This window comes from Carcharhinus amblyrhynchos, chromosome 6 (assembly GCF_965287045.1).
Source record: "Carcharhinus amblyrhynchos chromosome 6, sCarAmb.v2.hapA, whole genome shotgun sequence".
In the NCBI taxonomy this organism is placed as follows: Eukaryota; Metazoa; Chordata; class Chondrichthyes; order Carcharhiniformes; family Carcharhinidae; genus Carcharhinus; species Carcharhinus amblyrhynchos.
The window spans coordinates 56318057-56341560 of NC_137329.1; the positions used below are offsets into that span (position 1 = coordinate 56318057).

Consider the following 23504-nt stretch of genomic DNA (forward strand, 5'->3'; position numbering starts at 1 on the left):
TAAAAAAAAGAGGAACTTTAATCAGGTTGAATTTGGGATGGCACGGTGGCACAGTGGTTAGCACTGCTGCCTCACAGCGCCAGGGACCAAGTTTAATTCCGGTCTGGAGTCACTGTCTGTGCGGAGTTTGCACATTCTCCCTGTGTCTGCGTGGGTTTTCTCTGGTTTCCTCCCACATTCTGAAAGATGTGCTGATCAGGTTGATTGGCCGTGCTAAATTGACCCTAGTGTCGGGATTAGCAGGGGGTTACGGGAATAGGACCTGGGTGGGATTGTAGTCAGTGCAGACTCGATGGGTCGAGTGGTCCCCTTCTGTACTGTAGGGATTCTCATCAGGCCTCCCCAGCAGCTCACCCTCCCTCCCTCCCCTACATACGAGGAACTTTAATCTGGCTGAATTTGGGCACTGCAGTACTTATAGCATCTCATTATCACAAAGTCAGCAACTAGCGCAGGCCCTCTGGAAAGCATTAACTGATGACTGACCGTCAGGGTGAGTTGCTGACAATGATTCACCCAAACAGAGTCTCAGGACAACTGGAAGCAAGGTCGAGTGAAAGAGCAGCAATTAGTGAATCTGAAACACCCTCAGGCTGCTCAGGACCAGACGTGTAATTAGGCACAGCTGCTCCTCAAGACGAGACACTTTCGAGGTTGAAAAATATGATGAAGAGCTAACCACAGACTCAACCGGACTCACTTTTAACCACCGGCGCGCCTTCACGCAGCTGAGATTACAATGTGCCATTTTCAATCATCCCCGGTGTTGAATTCTGACTAAGCCAAAAAGGAGTCAAAAGGTGAGTTTCACACACTGACAGAAACTTACTTCACTCAAAGTATTGTTTAGTGTTCTGCAAAAATGAACAGGACAGGACGAGTTTCTGGAAATTCACTGTTTTCTTTCACTTCTTGAACTGAGTGTAGATGGAGAGACGGGGAAACACTTTACACTTCAGTAGACAAAGGCTCAGCTGGAGGGCTGCTTCCCACAGGCTCATTAAAAGGATTCTATCTGACTGACCCGTAAGGTCAAAGGTTTATGGTAATTTATGGGGGCGTCCATTTTGTCAATGCCAAAAGAGAACAATAGCCTGGAGGGTGCAAGGCCTTAGATTCCAAGTACTCATGCCAGAAAAGACAGAGGAAATCAGAGTTTAAAGAATGCCTTCTCCCCTGAGGGGGGATCGTTTCTTTTTTTTGAGGGTCAGAGCACAACCTCAAGTAAGTGTGCAAAGGGCAAAATCTGTTTCCAGCTGAATGAGTAGAGATTGGCACCTTTACAACCTGCTCCCCACTCCCAATCTCAGTTCTTGAAAGTAACGAAACATCTCAGTGAAGCTGGCCTCACCATGCCTGTCTGCCTTTGGCCTGCATTGCAATGGGATCAGCAGGGTGCCTGCTCAGCTCAACAGCTGCTGCCAGATGTGCTGCAAGAAGTCTTTTTGTCCCCCTGGCTGGGAAAGATACCTGGAAGCTTCACATGTGGAGAGGGCTTAACGTGCGGAGCTAGCTGGCTTGTAAAGATCCTGCCTTCATAAACTGTGGTTCCTCCAAATCTCTGCTGCCTGTATTCTAGTTCACGCCAGGTGCACCCATCATCACCTCCAAACAAAATACTGCGGATGCCAGGAATCTGAATAAAAATCGAAAATGCTGGATAAACTCAGCAGATCTGGCAGCATCTGTGAGGACAGAAACCCAGGTTATATGGGAGAATTTTCCCATCCCACCTGTCACAGGAATCGTAGTTTGGGGGATGGGGCCTCAGGCAGGATTTTCCAGTTTTGGGGTGAATGCGGCTGGAAAATCCCGCCCATGATGTTCCGAATCCATATGACTCTTCTTCAGAACTGTTCTGTAAAAGGATCATACGTACTTGAAACATTAACTCTGTTTCTCTCTCCACAGACGCTGCCAGACCTGCTGAGTTCATCAGACATTTTCAGCTTTTATTTCACCCCTCATCACTCTTGCGGTAACTGATCTTCATTGATCCCAGGTCCAGAAACAACTTTCAAATTCTTACCCTGGTCTTCCATATCCTCCATCTTTCCCCTCCTGATCTCTAAGCCGAAGAATGGGGAAATAACAGAAGCATGTAATTTATTTTTAAGTTTATTTACTAGTGTCACAAGCAGGCTTACGTTAACACTGCAATGAAGTCACTGTGAAAATCCCCTAGTCGCCGCCCTCCAGCGCCTGTTTGGGTACACTGAGGGAGAAGTTAGCAAGGCCAATCCACCAAACCAGCACATGTGTTTCCTCCGGATGCTCTGGTTTCCTCCCACAGTCCAAAGATGTGCAGGTTAGGTTGATGAGCCATGCTAAAATTGCCCCTTAGTGTACTAGGATGGTTAGGTTAGAGGGATTAGCGGGTAAAATATGTTGAGAAATGGGGGTGGGGCCTGGGTGAGATTGTGGCCGGTGCAGACTCAATGGGCCGAAGGGCCTCTTTCTGCACTGTAGGGTTCTATGATCTTTCGGACTGTGGAAGGAAACCGGAGTACCTGGAGGAAACCCACGCAGACATGGGCAGAACGTGCAGACTCCACACAGACAGTGACCCAAACTGAGACTTGAGGCTGAGTCCCTGGCACTGTGAGGCAGCAGTGCTAATCACTGTGCCATCATGCTGCCCTGTAACTACATCGGGGCACTGAGAACATTAACGCTCTTCTCTTCTAGTAGCACAATGGGCAGTTGCCAATTATATTTCTTAAATCATTGCATTGCACTTAAAGTTCAATCTGCTTTTATTTCCATTCTCCCATATTGTGCAAGGAGCAACACTATGAGAAGGACTAGAACTACTTCACCCTATGTAGAAATAGTTTCTAGAGTTAGTATTGTGTGTTTCCTAGTACAAGTAGCTGATGTCATAGTGAGAAATATCTGCAGTCAGCAGTTTAACCTTGACAGTATGCAGTGCTGATTTTTCATTTGAACCTCCTTTCTCTCCGGCTGGTGTTTCATCCGAGGTAAGTACAGGATACAAAGGTTCGCATATTTGAAAGCAATAAGCAGAGAAGACTGGCCAGTGTGGAAATTGGGAGATTTTAAGACCATAAGATGTCGGAGCATTCAGACCATTGAGTCTCTCCGCCATTCAATGAGATCATGACTGATCTAATATAATCCTTAACTCCACTTACCCACTTTATCTCCATAAACCTTGTCAATCTCAGCCTTGAACATACTTAACGACCCAGCCTCCAGACTAAAGAATTCCACAGATTCACTATCCTCAGAGAAGAAATTCCTCCTCGTCGCTGTTTTAAATGGGTGACTCCGTACTCTGTGTTTCTGCCCTCTTGGTCCTAGACTCTCTTACAAGGGGGGAACATACTCTCAGCACCTATCCTGTCTAGCCTCCTGAGAATCCTTTATGTCTCAAAAAGGTGCAAATCATTCCCTGGGAAGAATCGCACACTTTTTTTGGGAGGAGACAGTCCATCCAGAGGCAAATTCAAAGCCTTAGGATAAGCCCCAGTACCATTCCATGGTTCCCACTAGGAGGTGCACATGTGTGGTGCAAGTGTGACACGAGTGTTTTGGCACTGCTAGCTGGGTAAAGAACCTGGCCTCCAATGGGTTATAGAGTCATAGAGGTTTACAGTATGGAAACAGACCCTTGTACATGCCGCCCTTTTTTTTTTACCCACTAAGCTACTCCCAATTGCCCGTGTCATCTTGCTGCAATGGCCTGAGATCAACACTTGCAGGTGACCCATTCATTGCATTATTGTATCATCGGTCTGGCCATCAGAAATAAAACAAAATACCGTACAACGTATCATGCAACCAGTCAATCCAACCCTAATATCACCCGTCACTGGAGGCTTTACTTCTAACTGAGAGGCCAAATAATAAGCCAACGGGTTTTCCCAATCAATCTTGACTGTCAAAAAGCAATTCAAATTCAACAAGATGTTTAGCGTGCCACATTTCAATTCCTACTGACTCACTATAAATAGAGACCATCAAAAGAAAGCTAATTTAATGCAAATACATTCGACAAACTGCCTTTGCAATAAAATATATGGTGTGATGAAGAAAAAGACAGCCTTAATGAACACAAGCAGCATCTGCTTATCCAGATGTGTCCTCCACACCCCCAGTTCATTATTAAAGGTACTGGACCAACACTTGTCAGGATAAGATGGATCCCACTGATCTGTGAGGTTATAAAGCATTGCAAAACTGAACACATTGTAATATTGAACATGTACCAACCAACTCAAGAACAGCTTCTTCCTTGCTGCCATCAGACTTTTGAATGGACCTAGCTTATATTAGATTGATCTTTCTCTAAACTCTATCTATGGCTGTAATGTTATATTTTGCACCCTCTTCTTTCCTTCTCCCCTATGTACCCTATGAATGGTATATTTTGTCTGTTTGGCAAGCAAGAAACAATACTTATTACTGTATCCCAATACACGTAACAATAATAAATCAAATCAAAGCATTGCTTTAATCACAGCAAGAGACCAGGCAACATCCTGGTGAACCTTGTTTGCACTCTCGCCAAAGCTTCCGTGTCCTTCTGGTAATGTGGTGACCAGAACTGCACGCAGTACTCCAAATGAGGCCTAACCAAGGTTTTATATTGCTGCAACATGATTTGTCAACTCTTGAAGTCAATGCCCCAGCCAATGAAGACAAACATGCTACATGCCTGCTTAGTCACTTTCCCCAGCAACCTGTTTCTGTTCAGGCCTGAGCACAGGTTGGCCTCTTTTAATTACTAAGCACAAAGAAAACTGAAAGAGCCCACACAGGTAAACGAATGCTGTCTGGGCAAGCTTGAGATTTATCTTGCCTCTAAACCTTGGAGAGAACATTATTACTCCTTAATAAGAAGTGAAATAATTAAATGAACATAATTAAAGTAGTACAGGCTGAAATGATTCAATCTGCTACAGAGGCAGCTTGAGGGCTCATTTGTGTGCCAGGCTTGTGGGCTGACTAATACAGTATGGTGCACAAATCCCACAGAGCTTGCTCTCCTACCCATATTACAACAGCAGCTTCCTTACAAAGCATTGTGTAATTCCAATCTATTGTCCAGTATATATTCTGATCTGCAACCCCACCCGCCACCCTTTGGCCCTCCAGCTGTTCAGTAACAGTTGGTCAGATCTCTCCAGTGACAGGGAAGACCTATTTGAGTTAGGCCAGCAGCTGCCAGGACACTGGGCTCATATTCACTGATGAGATCATATTTTTACTTTAATCAGTTTGAAGCTTCAGAAACACATTCTGTTTACACAAGAGAAAACTCCCCCAAGCTCCCCTTCCTTTCAGACACCACCACCCCATCCTCCCCGCTCCCCCGGCCCCTTAGGCTAGAGGTGAAGATGATAAGAAGCAACTCAGAATAATGATGCATTTCCACAAAAAGAATGGAAGCTAGCCAAAGCCGCTTTGGAAACACTCACCCTCTTGTCAAAACAAACCTTTGATACTTAAATCTGGCAGAGACTTCTTAGCAATCTAAGGATTCACTCAAACTGTTAGGGATTTGAGCTGATTCCGTGAGATTGACATACATGGGTACAGACGCTCAGGGTCATTTAGAATCATTAGAGTGCCTACAGCACAGGAGGCCGCCATTTGGTCTTACTCTCTTTGCCCTTTCCCTCTACTCCTGAAATCTTTATCTTTCTGAATATTTTTCTGGCTGGCCTCTGAATTGCCTCCACAGACTCAGATAGTTCTTTCCAATTCCTAATTTAACTGTTGCATAAAGAGGTTTCTCCAAAGTCCCTGTTGGCTCTATCATCTTAGATCAGTGACCTTCAGTTCTCGAGCATTCCACTGCTGGGAACAGATTCTCCCTACTCTTGTCCAGACCTCCTCATGACTTTGAATGACTCTCATCAAATCTTCTCTTAGCCTTCTATTCATGAAGGAGAATGGTCTTGACTTCTCCAATCTATCTACGCGTACACTTTTATCCACATTCTTACCCTGTGCTGCCACCTTAAATGAATTGTGCTTATTTACCCTAGCCCTCTCTGTTCCTGCACCCCATTTAGCTCTGTGGCTTCTATATTGTCTCTCCTCGTTCTCCTCACCTTTCTGCAAACTGCATATCATAAATCTCTGCATTAAAGTTCATTTGCCACATATCTGCCCATTCTGAGAGCCTGTACTCTAGAAGTCTATTACTATCCTCTTCACAGTTCACAATCCTTCCAAGCTTTGCACATCTTGTGCCCTGCGCACCCACAGCTAGGTCATTAATATGTATCATTAAAGAAAGTGGCCCTCGTACCAATCCCTGAGCCCACTGTATACCTTTGAAGATAATAACAAGCAAAGTAGTTCTTGGAAGATGTAACAAGCAAAGTGGATAATGGGGATCCTGTAGTTGTAGTATATCTGGACTTCCAGAAGTCATTTGATAAGGTGCCACACAAAAGATTAATACACAAAGTAAGATCATATGGGATTAGGGGTAACTTATTAGCTCGGATAGAGGATTGAGTAACCAACAGAAAGCACAGAGTGGGGATAAATGGGTTTTTTTTGGTTGGTAAGATGTAACTAGTAGGGTGCCACAGGGTTTGGTCCTCAGGCCCTAACCATTTACAATTTATATTAATGACTTATTTGCAGGAATAGATGTGCTACAGCCAAATTTTCCGGTGATGCTAAAATAGATGGGATAAGTTGCACTGAGGAAATAAGCAATTTACAAATGGATATGGATTAGTCAGGCAAATAAGCCAAAATGTAGCAGATGGAGTTTAACTTGGTTAAGTGTGAGATTATCCATTTTGATCAGAAAAATGGAAATGTTAATTATTGTGTAAATGGGGAGAAACTTCAGTGTTTCAGTGCAGAGGGATCTGGATGTCCTAATGCATGAATCATAGGAAGTTAGTATGCAGGTGCAGCAGGTAATAAAGAAAGCAAACAGAATTTTGGCATTTATTGGTAAAGGAATAGGATATAAAAGTAAAGAAGTATTGCTGCAACTGTACAAGGCATTACTGAGACCACACCTGGAATATTGTGTCCTTACTTGAGGAGGGATGTATTGGTATTAGGGGTGGTTCAGAGGAGGCTCAGATTGATTCCAGAGATGAGGAGTTTGTTTTATGAGGAGAGATTGAGCAGGTTAGGCCTATATTTTCGAGAGTTTAGAAGAATGTGAGGAGATCTAATTGAGGTATATAAGATGCTAACAGAGATTGACAGGATAGATGTAGAGTAGATATTTTCTCATGTGGGACAATCTAGAACGAGTGGTCATAGTTTTAGAAGAAGGGGTGGAAGATTTAAAATAGAGATGAGGAGAAACTATTTCTCTTAAAGGGCTGAGACAGTGAGTAAATTTAACAAGGAGATGGATAGATTTTTAATTAGTAATGGGTAATGGAGAACAGCCAGGAAAATGGAGTTGAGGGCGAGGCAAGATCAGCTATGATCGTATTGAATGATGGAGCAGGCTTGGGGGGCTGAATTGCCTACTCCTGCTCCTAGTTCTTATGTTCCTTCAGTCTGAAAAATAACCATTCGCCACTACACTCTTCCTCCTGCTACTCAGCAGCTTCTTATCCATACAGCCACTTTCCCTTTTATCCTGCAAGCTCTACCTTTTCTAACACATCTACTAAGTGGCACTTCTGAAAGACCATGTGCACGAGATCAACCATATTGTCCTCTTCACACCTCCATTACCTCACCAAGAAAAGAGAGAGAGGGTTAGAAAGAGACCATACCAGATATGGGAGTGGGAGAAAGGAAGCTAGAGAGAGACTTCCACAGATACACATGTGAGAAGGGGACATAGAGAGACATTAAAGAACATAGTGGAGCCATAAAAAAAGGATGCAGTGTTGATTCATTACAGTGACAGAAGAAAGAAATGGATTTAGATGTGATTGGAGATTTCAGTGTTGCATTTAGTGTAGGAGTAGAGGTTCAGTGGGTTCGCACAGAATGGTTCAACGTTTTGAGAGTTTGAAAAGATTAATAGCGAAAGATTATTTCTATAAATAGGTGAACCAGGGAATAAATATATGATTAACTCTTAAACCTTAACGGGAAAAAATGGAGCAAAGCTTTTGAGTAGAATATAAAATCCAATAGCACAATTCTCACAGATAGCAAACCGGGAAATAAAAAAAAATGTTTTCAATTCTAGTTAAAATTGAGTGAAATAAACATTTGGCACATAAACATGAGGTACTACAGAAGATGAAATATCATGAACTTAAAAAAAGCCTTTTTAAAAAAATCGTAATAGAAAAATTTGACATTCCACAAATATCAAATGAGGTTTTCAGGCACAGCAAGGCCTCACAGCGCCAGGGACCTGGGTTCAATTCCCAGCTTGGGTCACTGTCTGTGTGAAGTTTGCATGTTCTTCCCATGTCTGCGTGGATTTCCTCCGGTTATTCCGGTTTCCTCCCACAGTCCTTAAAGCCTGCTGATTAGGTGCATTGGCCATGCTGAATTCTCCTTCAGTATACCCGAACAGGCACTGGAATGTGGCAGTGACTCGGGGATTTTCACAGTAACTTCACTGCAGTGTTAATGGAAGCCTACTTTTGATGCTAATAAATAAACTTTAAACAGCATAAAAGAGCTAAGATTTCATCAGTTCACTGATTTCTACTTGATTTTAGTCACATGGATTACAAGAGTAAAACCACTGATAATAACTTCTGATTTCCTCGTTTCACTAGACATGAGCAAGCATCAGAGTTTGCTGACAGTTTTTGTTATCATTATGATCACAAAATTTGGGTCAACCGTCTTTGTATTGCAATTCCCTTTCATGAGGCTTTATAAGAAACCCTGCATAAATACTAGATCATAGTGTTTTCCTTATCAGGGTATGGATGACAATCCCTTTCTCATTATGTTCTGTCAATGACCATGAATACTAGTATTACTTCCCTTTCTCAAGGCTGTGTGTGAGACTTAGAGAAAGTACAATATTGTACTCCTCTGACCAGTGCCTGCAAAACCCTGAATAAACACAACCTAAAATTCTTCTTCCATCATACTTGGAGAGACCTGAGTAAGTATGGCAGCACATTTGCCTTTGCATAGTTCCATGAATAACTGCAAAGGAATACTCCTTCGTACCCTCATCCCTTAGCAGGCTCTGGGCAAGACTGGATAAATACTGCTCTACTCGTTAATTTTAAAAATGTGTCCTGTATAGATGCCATAACAGTCTGACAACTTTAAGCATTTTCCTGCTGTCAATGCGAAGCATGATTTGCTCCCATGACGCAATATTGGTGACTAGTTATCAATCGGCCAAAGGAACAGGTAGTGGATGATGAATAACTCTATGTTGAGAGTTTATATTCAGTTCACATTGCTGATCAATCCCACAGGTTTATTTCCAGATCACTAACAGTGCTCATGGTATCCTGGAACCCATTTACAAAACAATATAGCTTTAAAAATTATTGGTACCCTATCACAGTGATAAGACCATAGCTATAGGAACAAAATTAGCCCATTTGGCCCAACTAGTCTGCTCCACCAATCAATCTTGGCTGATAAATTTCTAAACCCATTCTCCCACCTTTTCCTGCAACTTTTGATCCCCTTTGATCGATGCCCAGGGGTTTATACTTTTTCTTTAAAGTGTCCATGCGCTATATTGTGAATCCCATCAATATATTCTCTTGGAATTTTCCTTTAAAGGACCCATGAACTATAATGAGGATCCCATTGTCGAAGATAGCATACAATACAATGGCTTCTTTAAAGCGTCTGTTAAATGTAATGGTGATTTGAATGTCTTGCCAATCTAATTATAATGGAATGCTGCTCTAAAATTTTACTATCACTTTCAAACAGATACTCACAGTCCAGAAAACACCATTTTGGGGATAGCTTCTGTGAGGACAAGGTTCGAGACTTGGTGCCGTCATCCTCCTGAAAAGAGAGGAGAAAGGAAGCCATTAGCACGTTCGGGAATTTGATTTGGAAAGACACTGTGCAACAGGGTACAACAGAGCAAGCCACGGACTTAGCATTACTATTTCCATCTTTTGAGTCAAAGAAAGTGCAGGATTTGAGTCCCTTTTCAGGCAGGCCCAGCAAAGGGTACACTGGCTCTACATTCCATACTTGCGCCAGCTCCGTGGGTTGTGAGGGCCCATGAGAGCTTCACACCACCCTTTAGGCTGGTTCCTGCCATGGATAGAAAATTCATGATAACTGGCCCTGTCAGACTGTTAACCATCAGGTGGATTCTTCACTTATTTCTTCGAGGGAAAGAGCAAGAAGATTCAAAAACAACAAAGGATGCAATACTCCACAAACATTCTCCAAAGCAGGGCCAGTGTGATTTGTAGACAACATCAAGGGCAAAATGGCATGATCAATGTCACCAATAAAGAGGTTGTTCTTGGACAGCAGTGAATACAACATGGGAACAAACAAGGCCAATTATTTTCACTACATTAAGCATGGGTGCCTGTTACAAGAACTGGACATTTGATGAATGTGGTTCTCTGAAGCTGAACACTCTGATCCTGACTTTTCCAGCAGATTTCCAGGACTCAGCAGGAGAGAATCTGGCTGAAGTCTTCAGACTGGGTGAGACTGAAGCTCTTGAAGTGAGGTGATGCCAGTGATGTACTCCATCAATAGCCCTTCTAAATACTGGGACATATTTCATTGAGTCATAGAATTCTACAGAAGGAGGCCATTCAGCCCATTGAGTCTGCACCGACCACAATCCCACCCTATCCCTATAAACCCATGCATTTACCCTAGCTAGTCCCCCCCGACACCCAGGGGCAATTTAACACAGCCAATCCACCTAACCTGCACATCTTTGGAGTATGGGAGGAAAATGGAGCACCTTGAGGAAACCCACATAGGCACAGGGAGAATGTGCAAACTCCACACAGACAGCAACCCAAGCCAGGAATCGAACCTGGGTACTTGGCGCTGTGAGGCAGCAGTGCTAACCACTGTGCCACCGTGCCACCCAAACTCATTCTTGAGAAAGAAACGTTTGCAAAGAAGACTGTCAATTAATTTCTTTAGTTTCTGATCTTGGCTTCTATTTTTAACAGCAACATACCATATTCTACAGTTGGAGCAGTTCGGTTAAGGGGGTCAAAAGGATTACGATGCAGTGTTGTTGCGGTTTTTATACCACAGAACAGCCAGCACATGCAAACCAAGCCCCTCACAGATCACATGTTTCCATTCCCTGCATGCAAACACACTATGGAAATCACAATGGTGGTTGGGCAGGGGGGGGTACCACAGCATGCATGCAGAAGGTGTGCTTCACACTTGGAACAAGAAAAGCATGAGACGAGAGTGTACGAGAGCCAGCACCCGTCATCAAACAGCAACCCTGGCTCACAAACCTGCAGCACCAATCGCTGGAGTGCGGGATGAACGATAGGCAAATCCTGTGGAAGAGCAGAACATCTCAGCATTGCATCAGTAATCAGGGTACGACTGTGGCCATCACAATAGGATTTTGTTATTCCAGGAGGGACACCGGTGCAATAATCACTACAGAAGTTTACCACATGCAACAGGTAAAGTTCACCCGGCTGAGGCACTTGCAGATACCTCGTAGGAACCAGCTTAATGCAGCAGTGGTCACCTAACAGTGTGTGGTAAGAGATGAGGAGATGGGAATCAATGGATCACATAAGGTAGTTAGAGAATAACTTTGGAAGTACTGGGACTGAATTTTACTGGCACCATTCAGCAGTCTGGCACTTGGCATCAGTGTGATGCCAGCTGGAGCCACAGCTGGCACAGGAACAATAGCAGATCAGTCTTGGCACCTTTGGCAGCATCTTGCCTGAACTGCAGGCTGCACACTCTCCAACCAACTGCAACAGATGCTATGCAGATAAAAAAAAGCAACCATTTCAGTGAAGTGGTTGCCAATCTGCACAACTGCAGCTGCGCATGACTGGGGGGTGGGGGAGATACGGGTGGGGTGGGGGGAGATACGGGGGTGAAGGGAGGAGATATGGGGGGGGGGGAGATACGGGGGAGGTGGGGGAGGGGGGAGATACGGGGGGGGAGGAGGGGGGTACATATTGGGGGGGAAGGAGGGAGATACGGGGGGGAGGAGGGAGATACGGGGGGGGGAGGGGGGAGATATTGGGGGGGAGAGGGGGGAGATATGGGGGGGGAGGGGGGAGATATTGGGGGGGAGAGGGGGGAGATATGGGGGGGGAGGGGGAGGTGGGAGGGAGAGGAGAGGAGAGATGGGGGTGGTTGGAAGAGTCTGCCAGCATCCTTAGCTCCCTTCTGCAGTTACCTCAGGCCAGCAGCAAACCTGAGGGTCTGCTAATCACCCACAAAACCAAAGCTGTCTTCTCAACCGATGAGCAACTCTGCGTGAACCAGTATGAGAATGAAGCAATTGTCAGGCTAATTCTGCAACTCTAATCTTCCTCAAGCAGCAGCATGCAGTTAGGCAAGTTGCAAAACCGTCTCTGAAGCACCGTAAATTCATACCAAGGCACTTGACACTATTGTTTCACCAGGGGAACCATCCTGCAATCAGAACCAAGAATTCACCCATCACGCTTGCCCCGTGCTGCCCCTTGATGGAGCTATCGAGCAGTCCCACTCTTCCCCTCCTACTCCAAATCTTATTACTTCTCCAAGTGCATATCCAATTCCCTTTAGAAAGTCAATGCCTGTGGGAGGAATTTTTTCCTGGATTCACGGGAATCATAGCAGGTGGGATGGGACCATGCAAAGATTCATTGACCTCGGGCAGGAAGTTCCAGTCTTGAGGCGAGTGCAGCTGGAAAATCCTGCCCTGTGTGTCCAATCGCTCCACATGCCGGGTAAGAGGGATTTCAATAAATCAAATCTTCATTCTCACAGAGGCAGTGGCATCATTGGTGCCCTCAAAATGGATACCCAAGCTCAGGTCACAACCAAACATTTATAAAGATTTTCTGTAACCTCCCTGCTTGTGCATTCTATCCTTTATTTACAAAGCTAAGAAGCTCATATGTTTTGTAAAAGCTTTATTAACTTGTTCTGGCACCTTCAAAGTTTGTCGTAGGCAATCCATCCCTCCCCACCAGTTCTCTTCCGTCTCCTAGCAACATCCTTAAAATGTCACCATTTTGTTTATAGTGCCTCTCCTCATTCTTCCACTAAAATCCACTTCTACCTGTGAGACGGTGGCGGAATAATAATAATGTTACTGGACTAGTAAACCAGGGCGGCATGGCAGCACAGTGGTTAGCACTGCTGTTTCACAGCACCAGGAACTCGGATTTGATTCTCGGCTTGAGTCACTGTCAGTGCGGAGTCTGCATGTTCTTCCTGTGTCTGCGTGGGTTTCCTCCAGGTGCTCTGGTTTTCTCCCACTCTCCAAAAGGCGGGCTAATTAGGTGCACCGGCCATGCTAAATTCTCCCTCAGTGTACCCAAACAGACGTCAGAGTGTGGTGACAAAGGGACTTTTACAGTAACACCATTGCAGTATTAATATAAGCCCACTTGTGACACTAATAAATGAAATTTTAGGAGCTCCTACTCATGTCCTGGGGACACGGGTTCATTTAAGGCAGGTGATGGCCAAGTGGTATTATCACTAGACTATTAATCCAGCAACTCAGCTAATGTTTTAAGGAGCTGGGTTTGAATCCCCAGCAGCTGCTGGAATTTGAATTCAACAACAACTATCTGGAATTAACAATCTACTGATGACCATGAAACCATTGTCAATTGTTGGAAAAATCCATCTTGTTCACTCATGCCCTTGAGGGAAGGAAATCTGCCAAATTTACCAGGTCTCGTCTACATGTGACCCCAGAACCACAGCAATATGGTTGACTCTTAACTGGCCTCCAAGGACCAGGCATGGGCAAAAAATGCTGACCAGCCAGTGACATCCATGTCCCACGAATGAATAAAAACAAATCCATAGCAGCTGGTGGAATTTAAATTCCAGTACTTATCAAAAAGCTAGTCTCAGTAAACGGTGACCAAGAAACCATTATGACTGGTGTTAAAAATCTAACTAGTTCATTAATGTCCTTTAGGGAAGGAAATCTGCCGTCCTTACCTGATCTGGCCTGCATGTGACTCCAAAGTCATAGCAATGTGGTTGGCTCTGAAATAGCATGCTATCCAGTTCTCAGGCAATTAGGAATGGGCAGCAAATGCTGGCCTTGCCAGTGACATCCACATCCCATGGAAGAATAAAGGAATAAAAATCCTCATCATTCTTTTTCAAGTTTGGAACATCTACAAATATCACATCGGGTTCCCCAGTTCAGGTCCTTACAGATCAGAGAAGGCAGCAAACCTAACATTAACCCCTGGGAACACCACAGCATACTCCAATGTGAGAAACAAACTTTCACCACCTCTCTCTTCTTTCTGTCTCTTACCCAGTCGTTATAACTTTTTAGATGTGCAAATAAAAAAAACAAGAGACAAAGCAATGCATTTTCAAACATTGTAGTTTTTTTGTCCAAATCAAATAAGTGTGAAGATGAATGAACACTTTGGGGTTGCCAGAACTGTGTCACACAAGAAGTTTTTTGATAAAGGTGATGGAACTACGTTAATCAGTTTAAATCAACCCCCAATCACTCTAATGTCACTATATATTAATCATCAAAACAAGAGACAGGCAAACACATTTTTTCCAGGCCAGAGGATAGGATAACACAATTCATCTGCATTAAGTTATATGTTCTCAAGGAAGATCATTCCCTTATCGCTATCAGTTCTCTGCAGTTTATAATTTCAAAGTGCTACTCAGAGATAGCCAGAGGCGTACATTTTTTGTAGGAGCTCTCCCTAGAGGAGCAGAAGTGTCCTTAGATAAAATCTCCTGTTTGTCACCAAGAAGGATTGCCAACCTTCTAGCATGTTCCAGGCAACCCTGGAGAAAAACCATCAGGATGTTAAAAAAAGATGTTTTTGTCATTTTCTTTGAACATTTCTCTTTATCAGGTATACAAATATTGAAAATGGGGAGAAAAGGCTGTGTGGCTGATAAGGAAAGCATCATCCAATTGCCCAATGAATCTTCATGTTTTCCAACTGGTGTAGGAAAGCAGTGCGTCACAAGGATGGGTGTGTTGGCTGGAGCGTGGGGGCAAGTCACGTGATGAAATGTCCAGGGATACATTAATCAGAGTGGGCAGCACTACATCCTGCAGAGTTTCGTTTGCGGACTCTAAGAGTTGTTTGTGGAATATTCTGACATGGGCTCCACACTTCAGCTAATCATCTGGGAACAGGACAAGCCTTCTGGGGTGAGAGATCATTTGGGCTGGGAGAGAATAAACATAAAGTGGATGGAGGAAAAATTAAATGAGTTGTTACCCGACAGTAAATTTACAAATCTGTTTTTCTTAAAAGCAAAATACAGCAAATGCTGGAAATCTGAACAAGCAGAACTTACTGGAGAAAGGCAGCAGGTCTGGCAACATCTGTGGAGAGAGAAACAGAGCCAACACTTCGAGTCCGTATGACTCTTCGTCGGAGCTATTTTTCTTTTTCAGCTGAAATTTGAAGGTATAATCTTTCTTTCCCCTAGTTGATGCTCTTTTGACATAGGCCATCAACTGCTGTGAACTCAGGTAGCCAACTTTCCCAAACCTATGTCAATTTTGTTCTGGCATTTGCCCATGAGGAGTGCCTAACTAATAGCAGCCTCTGCAGTAACTCTTTATCCCTTTGCTCAGTGCTCACTCTAAAAGCCAGACTGGTACCAAGAATAGGCTTGAGGGGCCAAATGGTCCTTCTCTATTCCTAGCTTGCCATGTAATCTCACTACACGCAAGGGAGGTTGGCACAGTGGTTAAGCAAAGCTGCCTCACAGCGCCAGGGACCCAAGTTCGATTCCTGGCTTGGGTGACTGTCTGTGCAGAGCCGGCACGTTCTCCTCATGTCTGGGTGGGTTGTCTCCGGGTGCTCCGGTTTCTTCCCACAATCCGAAAGACATGCTGGTTTAAGTGCATTGGCCATGCTAAATTCTCCACTCAGTGTACCTGAATCGATGCCAGAGTATGGCGACAAGGGGATTTTCACAGTAACTTCATTGCAGTGTTAATGTTAGCCTAGTGAATAAACTTCAAACAGGGGATGAAAATCCACTTATCACTGCTCTGTGGTAAGATGCCTTCTGGCTCTAATGGTTGGTGACAATCCTCCTATCTCTAGTTTCCTATATCATTCACGCAAAGAGAGATTCTAGTTTCATTAGAATTGCTTGCTGTGCAGCACTAATGTCGATAGCAACGGACAGAGGGTGAGGCAGCACTCAAGCTTTCTGCTTTTCCGGAAGCTTCTCTCTGCATTCCAATTAAAATGAATTGCAATGTCAACAAGAGCATATTTCATGCCACAGTATGTCCTTTCTTCCCAAGAGAAAAAAAAGCAAAATCCTGAGACGTACCTCCTGAAGCCTCTCGACGTGTGTGCGGCAGATCTCCAGGTCACTGTCGCCTGGGACAACGATGATACCGAGGGGCACCGCTGTGAAACAGAACAGCAAATCGATGAGAACAAAAATTTAGTTGCAGCAAAAGAAAGAGGACAACTTGCATTTTCATAGCACCTTTCACAACTTCAGGATATCCCAGGTTTGCAATGCAGCCAGTGGTGGAAATGCAACAACCAATTTGCACACAAGCTCCCACATACAGCATGACCAGACACAGAATGGGCAATATGATGACACAGTGGTTAGCACTACTGCCTCACAGTGCCAGGGACCTGGGTTCAATACCGGTCTCGGTCACTGTCTGTGTGGAGTTCGCACATTCTCCCCATGTCTGCGTGGATTTCCTCCAGGTTTCCTCCCACACTCCAAAGATGTGCAGGTTGGGTTGATTGACCATGCTAAATTGACCCCTTAGTGTTAGGGAATTAGCAGGGTAAATCTGTGTGGTTATGGGAATAGGGTCTGGGTGGGATTGCAGTCGGTGCAGACTCGATGAGTCAAATAGCCTCCTTCTGCATTATAGGGATTCTATGAGAAAAGATCATCCTTTATGTCTAGCTGAGAGAGCAGACAGGGTTCATTGGAAAACATTCAGTATTTTCTCACTCCTGTTCTACAGTGTCAACCTGGGTAAGGCGTTCAATTTCCAGCAGCTGGACTTGAAGACACAACCTTCGAATTCAGAGGCAAGACGTGCTGACGCCATGGCTAACACACCAGACTGGTAACTAACTAACAAGTTTATCTTGCTGATTGTTGAACCAACTTTTAAGCGCTATGTTATTATTGTTTAAAATTAGCCCTTCTATTAATATCTTATTAACTCTGCACTTGCATTCATTCACACCAATGCAAAGATGCCCAGGTGAATAGATCACTAGGATGTCAGGTAGAATAATCTAATTTTACACAGGGTGATCATCAGGAGAAATAATCCACCAGCTCCTGTTAGCAAGGGTTGAGGGCAGAAGAATCCATATACTGCACCTCACCAGGGTAGGAGGATCCATATACTGCACCTCACTGGGACTGCAGAATCCATATACCGCACCTCACCAGGGCAAAAGGGTCCATATACTGCACCTCACCAGGGTAAGAGGATCCACATACGGCACCTCACCAGTTAGGGGAGATCTATATACTGCACTTCACCAAGGTAGGACAGTCCATATACTGCACCTCATCAAGGAAGGAGTCAATATTTTGTACCTGACTAGAGTGCTGGCCAATGGTATCTCACCATCATGGAGTCAATATTCTGTATCTCACCAGAGTGGAATCAATGTACTGTATCTTACCAGAGTGGGTGTAAGTATTCTGTACCTCACCAGAGTGGAATCAATATATTGTATCTCACCAGAGTGGGAACGTCAATATATCATGCGTTATGTCATTTGCTTTCCCCACTGTGCTGAGAAAGAAATAAATGTTTAAATTTGAAACCAAAAGAACAAACGTTGGAAAATCTCAGCAGGTCTGGCAGCAACTGTAAGGAGAGAAAAGAGCTGGCGTTTCGAATCCAGATGACCTTTTGTCTGCACCATTCTTATTTTGCAGCAGTAACTAGTAGTTGTGCTAATGTTTATTAATTCTTACATTCTGAATTCAAGTAGCCTCCAGCCTATAACCATTGAGCAAATCTACAGAACTGTGAAACAGAAATGCCTAACTCACTGTACATGTCAGCAAGAACCTCATGTAATGTGTGGTTTTCCTTCTTATTCTCTTTTCACACATTTGAGTTGGAGGGACCAGAACATCAAGAGAACTGGGCTTATGTGAAAAAAAAGTGCCAGAGTTTTATCACCCGTTTCATGACATCTGCCTTTCCACGATCAACATCTAGAGTAAAACATGACCACTGGTGGGATTGTATCCTCAGGTGATGTACGTCACACACCTGACGGAAAAGAGGGTGACTGACACTCAGGTGCAACTCTGTACATCAGGGAACACAATACTTCGTTCCAACCTCTTCTTCAAATTCATTTGTAAATCTGTGCGTGCTCTCCCCCTCCCCCACTCGGTGGCCAAGTAATCTGTTCTCAAGGGGCCCAGCAGTCAAGACTGATGGAGAGTAAATTACCGCTTGGTAACAATATAAACACGCAGCTCCTGCTCCACTGACTCCTTAAGCTGAAAACTGTCACAGAGCAAATTTCTCAACACAAACACATTCTGCTCTTAAACAAACAGCTCCAGTCTGCTTTGCACAAAGCTTCAGTCAGACTGGGCTGCAATGTTATTTTTAATAATTGACCCATCATTGGCTGACCAGGTCTGCTCCGAAGCCATCAGATCAGAGTAGCTGACCCCAGTGCAACAACTTCAGGCTTATTAACTCTTGCACTGCATCACATCTTGAACTGAGATCTGGTGTGGCAGAGACTGCATGGTCTTTCCCTCTCCTTAAGGCACCCCAGGAGGCAAAGCAGCTCAAAGTTGTCAAATCCCAGCACCGACCAATAATACCAGAGTTTCATTTTAAGGTATGCAAGACTAGATGGGACACATTTTACTGGCACCCATCCGTTCCAAGTTTTACTGGTTTTCATTTCTTTTCAGGTTTACAGGCACTGGCTGCCTCTGAAGGTTGGCCAAATTTGCCAGTCTTTGCATTAAAATCAAGTCGGTGTCAACAATAGGAGGTATCAGAGCCAAGTCTCCAACCGAGCCATGCCAATGATTTAGAAGGAGAAAGTCTGGCTGGGGGTGGGGGGGAACCGTCAGGTTGTTGGGGATGAGACAGGAGTCTGCTGACTCAGGGAGGAGTGACCTGCTGACTCAGGGTATGGAGGGCTGCCTGCTGACTCAGGGGAGCTTGCTGGCTTGGGGTTTTACTTTAACTCTGCAGCAATGTGCCCAATTCTGTCACCTCTGCCACTCAACCATCTTGCAAACCTTATGTGGCCCAGTACAAAGGTCACTTAAGATTACTTATTGGAATCTACATTTGAACATTCACACAGAGAAATTAAAGAGCTCACTGCAATGTAAATATTTCACTAGTTCTATACTGGAATTTTGGATTAAATTATTTGACAACAACTTGTATTTAAATAGCACCTTTAACATGTTGAAACATCCTTCAGGAGTGTAAACAGGTAAACGTTGCCACTGGCTCAAAGGAGAAAATATTAGGGCAAGTAACCAAAAATGGTAGATCTCACGCAAATTTTTATCTATTAGTGTCACAAGTAGGTTTACATTAACATTGCAATGAAGTTACTGTGAAAATCCCCTAGTCGCCACACTCCAGTGCCTGTTCGAGTACACTGCAATCCAGGGTGAGGTAGCTAAATGGATACAAAATTAGCTTCATGACAGAAGCCAGAGAGTGGTTGTAGAGGGTTGTTTTTCAAACTGGAGTCCTATGATCAGTGGTGTGCCTCAGGGATCAGTGCTGGATTCACTGTTATTTGTCATTTATATTAATAATTTGGATGAGAATATAGGAAACATGGTTAGTAAGTTTGCAGATGACACCAAGATTGGTGGCATAGTGGACAGTGAAGGAGGTTATCTAGGTTTGCAATGGTATCTTGATCAATTGGACCAGTGAGCTGACGAATGGCAGGTGAAGTTTAATTTAGACAAATGCGAGGTGACACATATTGGTACACTGAACCAGGGCAGGACTTACTCAGTTCATGGTGGGGCATTGGGGAGAGTTACAGAACAGAGATCTTGGGGTACAGGTTCATAGCTCCTTGAAAGTGGAGTCACAGGTGGACAGACATTCAACGTGCTTGGCTTCATTGGTCAGAACATTGAATATAGGAGTTGGGACGTCTTGTTGAAGTTGTACAAGACATTGATAAGGCCACACTTGGAATATTGTGTACAGTTCTGGTCACCCTATTATAGAAAGGATATTATTAAACTAAAAAGAGTGCAGAAAAGATTTACTAGGATGCTACCGGGACTTGATCATTTGAGTTACAAGAAGAGGCTGGATAGACTGGGACTTTTTTCTCTGCAGCAAAGACTGTGGGGTGATCGTACAGAGGTCTATAAAATAATGAAGGGCATAGATCAGCTCGATAATCAATACCTTTTTCCAAAGGTTGAGGAGTCTAAAACTAGAAGGCATAGGTTTAAGGTGAGAGGGGAGAGATACAAAAGGGTCCAAAGGGGCAATTTTTTCACACAGAGGGGGTGAGTGTCTGGAACAAGTGCCAGAGGTAGTAGTAGCACAGTTTTGTCTTCTAAAAAAGCATTTAGACAGTCACATGGATATAAAGGGATATGGGCTAATTGTGGGCAACTGGGGCTAGCTTAGGGGTTTAAAAAATAAAAAAAAGGACGGTATGGACAAGATGGGCCTAAGGGCCTGTTTCCATGCTGTAAACCTATATGACGCTGAGGGAGAATTTAGCGTGACCAATCCAACTAACTAGCACATCTTTCAGACTGTGAGAGGAAACTGGAACACCTGGAGGAAACCCACGCAGACACAAGGCGAACATACAAACTCCACACAGGAATTGAATCCGGGTCCCTGGCACTGTGAGGCAGCAGTGCTAACCAGCATAATGCCCATGAGAAAGTGAGGCAGTAAGGTGAAGAGGTTTGAGGAAGAAATTCCAGAGATTAATGGGACAAATTTTAAAGGATGGGGAGGGAATAAAGCAAATGGAATAAAGGAATAGATCAGATTTGGAGGAATAGACATCTCAGAGGCTCAGAGAGCTGGAAGAGATTACATAGATGGCCAGGAGTGAGAGCCCTCCCATGACAGAACAGTTGGCTCATTACTATTCCAGCTCACCCACTCAGCAAATCAATTTATCTGAGTCTTTATCTTCAACCTTGTGACATGTGCTCCTTGGCTAAACAGCACGGGTGGAAAATTAAATTCAGCATAGAGGGGACAGCAAATTACCTGTACATTTTATTATTAAAGAATAAACAGTCCGCAATGTTAAAATAAATGTCTCTCTTTATGATTATTAATCGCCATAATGCTATAAACATGGACACTAAGCAAATTGCTGCTGATAGGTTTATTACCAGGTTTGAATAATGATGCACATCTTGCACTCCCATAACCATGTCCACACTGAGCAAAACAATAGGGAGCTCGCCGGGGATCCACACCAGTAGATAATGGTGTTAATGTAGCAACACTGTTCTCTGCAATAGACACTTGACATTACTTACAAGACATTTAGCCCGTTACAAAGTGCAGGACACTGACAGCAGTTTTTTGAAATTATTTTCTGGGACATGAGAATTGCTGGCTAAGCCAGCATTTGCTGCCCATTCCGAATTGCTCAAGAAGGTGGTGGTGAGTCACATTCTTGGACCTCTGCAGTCCATATGACAAGCTGTACTATGGGCCAGGTGCAGGAAGGTGCAATTAGAAAGAGTACCTGGGTGTCCTTGGGCTGGCATGGACAAGATGGGCTGAATGCCCTCCTTCTGTGCTGTTACTTTGCTATGGTTCTACAATGAAACAGCTGAAGGTGGTTGGTCCAGGACACCAGCCTTACAAACTCTTGCAGTGGAATCCTGGGATTGAGGTGTTTGGTCTCCAACAACCACAGCCATCTTCCTTTGTGCCAGGTATGTCTCTAACCAGTGGAGAATTTTCCCATCAAGTCCCATTGACTCAAATTTTACCATGGTTCCTTGATGCCACACTCAGTCAAATGTTGCCTCGGTGGCAAAGAAGACACTCGCACCTCACCTCGAGTCCACAGCCAAGACTGTGATGAGGTCAGTAGCCAAATAGCCCTGGCAGAGCCACGTATGAGTGCAACCACAGAACATTGCCACTAATATGCTGGGTGTGCTTCCAAACTAAGTCAGTAACAGCAGTGGGAGCGTACGAAACAGGGGACTCATTTGACTCCATTAATTATGATGCCCATTAGTGTCTGAGCTGGAGGGAATAAGACATTTAGAAGATTAAATGTTATATAGTGAAAAGTGAGAAGCACATTATTCAATCCTCCTCTATAGACAATTCTGGTATTGTTTGCCAGGATTAAGTACAAGGCAGGCTGGAATCAGTACTGAAGCTTTTGTACAATACGTGTTTCTTATGCAAGCAAACATTCAGAACTGCCTAAACACTGCCATCTAGTGGTCCCATTGCAAGCTGTACCTCAAAAGAATGCACCCATTGCCACAAACAAAAATAAAATGATTTGGTAAATTGTGTTTGGTGGGATCTTGCTGTGCCTAACTTGACTTCCCTGTACCTGTACATTACAACAGCGATTACACTTCAACAGCACTATCATTGGCTGCAAAGCATTTTGGGACCTGAAAGGTGCTATATAAATGCAAGCTCTTTTTGATTTGAGGAGTCACATAGGAAGGAGGTCAGTAGTCACTGGCCCATCGGCTACTTACAGGCTTCTTTCAGTTTCTCCTTGTCATAATGCAAGGCTTCGTAATCATGCATGCTGATCCGATTCACACGGATCTTCAGGCTTTCAGGTACCGTCTGTTGACTGAATCAGATAATAAATCATTTTAATAGAGCAAGCTGAAAGCTTTATTGCGGAGAGTCAAATTCGAATCATACAGTGAAAACAATGGGGCTACAGCTCCCCCCTCCTGTTGGTTCTGTAACATTTTCAGAGAAGGTGATCAGGGAAGTATTGCGGTGTTCTCTCCCTATTTCACTCTGTTTGTCAACCAGGCCCTGTTCCAGCTCCCACAAGAATTAAACAAATAGTCTCAATGCTATGACCATGAGATTAGAACCAGATCATTATTCACAGAATCTGCTGGAAGGTTCTCCTTGCTCAGGTTTCTTTGCCTGTATTGCAACTCCATGTTACAAGGTGGTAGTGTTCAAATCCCACTCAAGTACAAAGCTCAGGTTTGATACTCCAGTGCAGTACGAGGGAGGCAGGATGGGTGGACACAAATAGCCCAAGGCACTATTTTGTACAGGAGTCGGGTAGTTCTTAGTGTCCTGGCCAACATTCACTGTGGGCTGTGAGGTTTGGTACAATAGCGCCTCACAGTCAATGAGAATTGGAGCCAAAGTACAAAACATGGCAGCCTACTCTCGAGCTTCCTTTCTG

At 44.0% G+C, this 23504-nt stretch overlaps 1 protein-coding gene across 3 annotated transcripts in view; it reads right to left on the reverse strand.

Annotated features, from left to right (window-relative positions):
• Positions 1–23504, reverse strand: part of dgkza (diacylglycerol kinase, zeta a) — a 475544-nt gene that overhangs the window by 176867 nt on the left and 275173 nt on the right. For all 3 annotated transcript variants that reach the window (XM_080190495.1, XM_080190494.1, XM_080190493.1), the window contains 4 exons: positions 22822–22922; positions 16411–16490; positions 11373–11417; positions 9849–9918 (listed from right to left, as the gene is read on the reverse strand). In XM_080190495.1, the coding sequence (XP_080046621.1) occupies positions 9849–9918; positions 11373–11417; positions 16411–16490; positions 22822–22922 (296 nt within the window). The remainder of the gene's footprint in view (positions 1–9848; positions 9919–11372; positions 11418–16410; positions 16491–22821; positions 22923–23504) is intronic.